The sequence below is a fragment of the Leptodactylus fuscus genome, chromosome 6, assembly GCF_031893055.1.
Source record: "Leptodactylus fuscus isolate aLepFus1 chromosome 6, aLepFus1.hap2, whole genome shotgun sequence".
NCBI classification, from domain to species: domain Eukaryota; kingdom Metazoa; phylum Chordata; class Amphibia; order Anura; family Leptodactylidae; genus Leptodactylus; species Leptodactylus fuscus.
The window spans coordinates 16,979,564-16,980,375 of NC_134270.1; the positions used below are offsets into that span (position 1 = coordinate 16,979,564).

The 812-nt window shown below is 54.6% G+C and overlaps 1 protein-coding gene across 1 annotated transcript; it reads right to left on the bottom strand.

Moving 5' to 3' along the window:
• LOC142209290 (heat shock protein 30C-like) lies at positions 1 to 812 on the bottom strand. Its single transcript, XM_075278224.1, has one exon. It carries the CDS (start codon positions 732 to 734, stop codon positions 93 to 95), a length of 642 nt encoding a protein of 213 aa, XP_075134325.1. The 5' UTR covers positions 735 to 812; the 3' UTR covers positions 1 to 92.

Here is an 812-nt window from a genome sequence, read left to right on the forward strand (position 1 = left end):
CTAAGTTTCTATAAAAATGAGCGGAGAATTTACAGAGATAAATAGAAAGATCTGGTGCACAAGACTGTAAGGAGGAGAAGTGTCCGGATGTGTCAGGAAGAGCTGAGTCCTGTCTGGCCCTCGGGGTCACTGGTTGGGGTCTCCGGGGGGTTTTGTTCTCCATTTGCGGGGCTGGGGGTAACATTGATAGGTATGGCTCTTTCTTCAGACGCCGGCAGTGCCAGTCTAGGAGCCTGAAAGCAGAGCTGGCCGTCCTTGGACAGGGAGCACAGGATGTCCTCAGGGCTGACGTCTTGCGGGAGCTCAGCTTCACTCCTCCACTCTCTGGACTCATGGAAAGAGACGCCATTCTCTGTCTCCTTCTTCTTCTCATGTTTTCCTGAGACAATGAGTCTCCTGCCTTGCGTTCTGACTGTCAGCTCCTCGGGAGAGAAGCCACTGACGTCCAGGGTGAGCTGAAAGTTTTCCTTGCCCTCTTCTCCTGAGGTGGAAGCCTTTCTGTCGGTGTCTCCAGAGCGGCTGTTCAGATGGAGCCTCCGTTCCATGTCCTGGGCCAGTAGATGGTAAGCCTGGTTGGCCCGCTGCCTCCTCCTCTCCATGTCTCTCCACATGCTGGTCATGTCACCTTCCAGCAGGCCAAACATGAGTTGTGTATCCGGCCAGAGAGTGCGGGCAGGATGACTGCAGACACACAGAGGGCTGTATGATGGCTGCACAAGGCTCACAGGAATCATCTTCTGCTGCGGGTTTTGCTGAAGCGCCTTGTCTTGGTTGAGTAGAGGCGATGTGTTTGTCAGCGGCTGCTTTCTGGC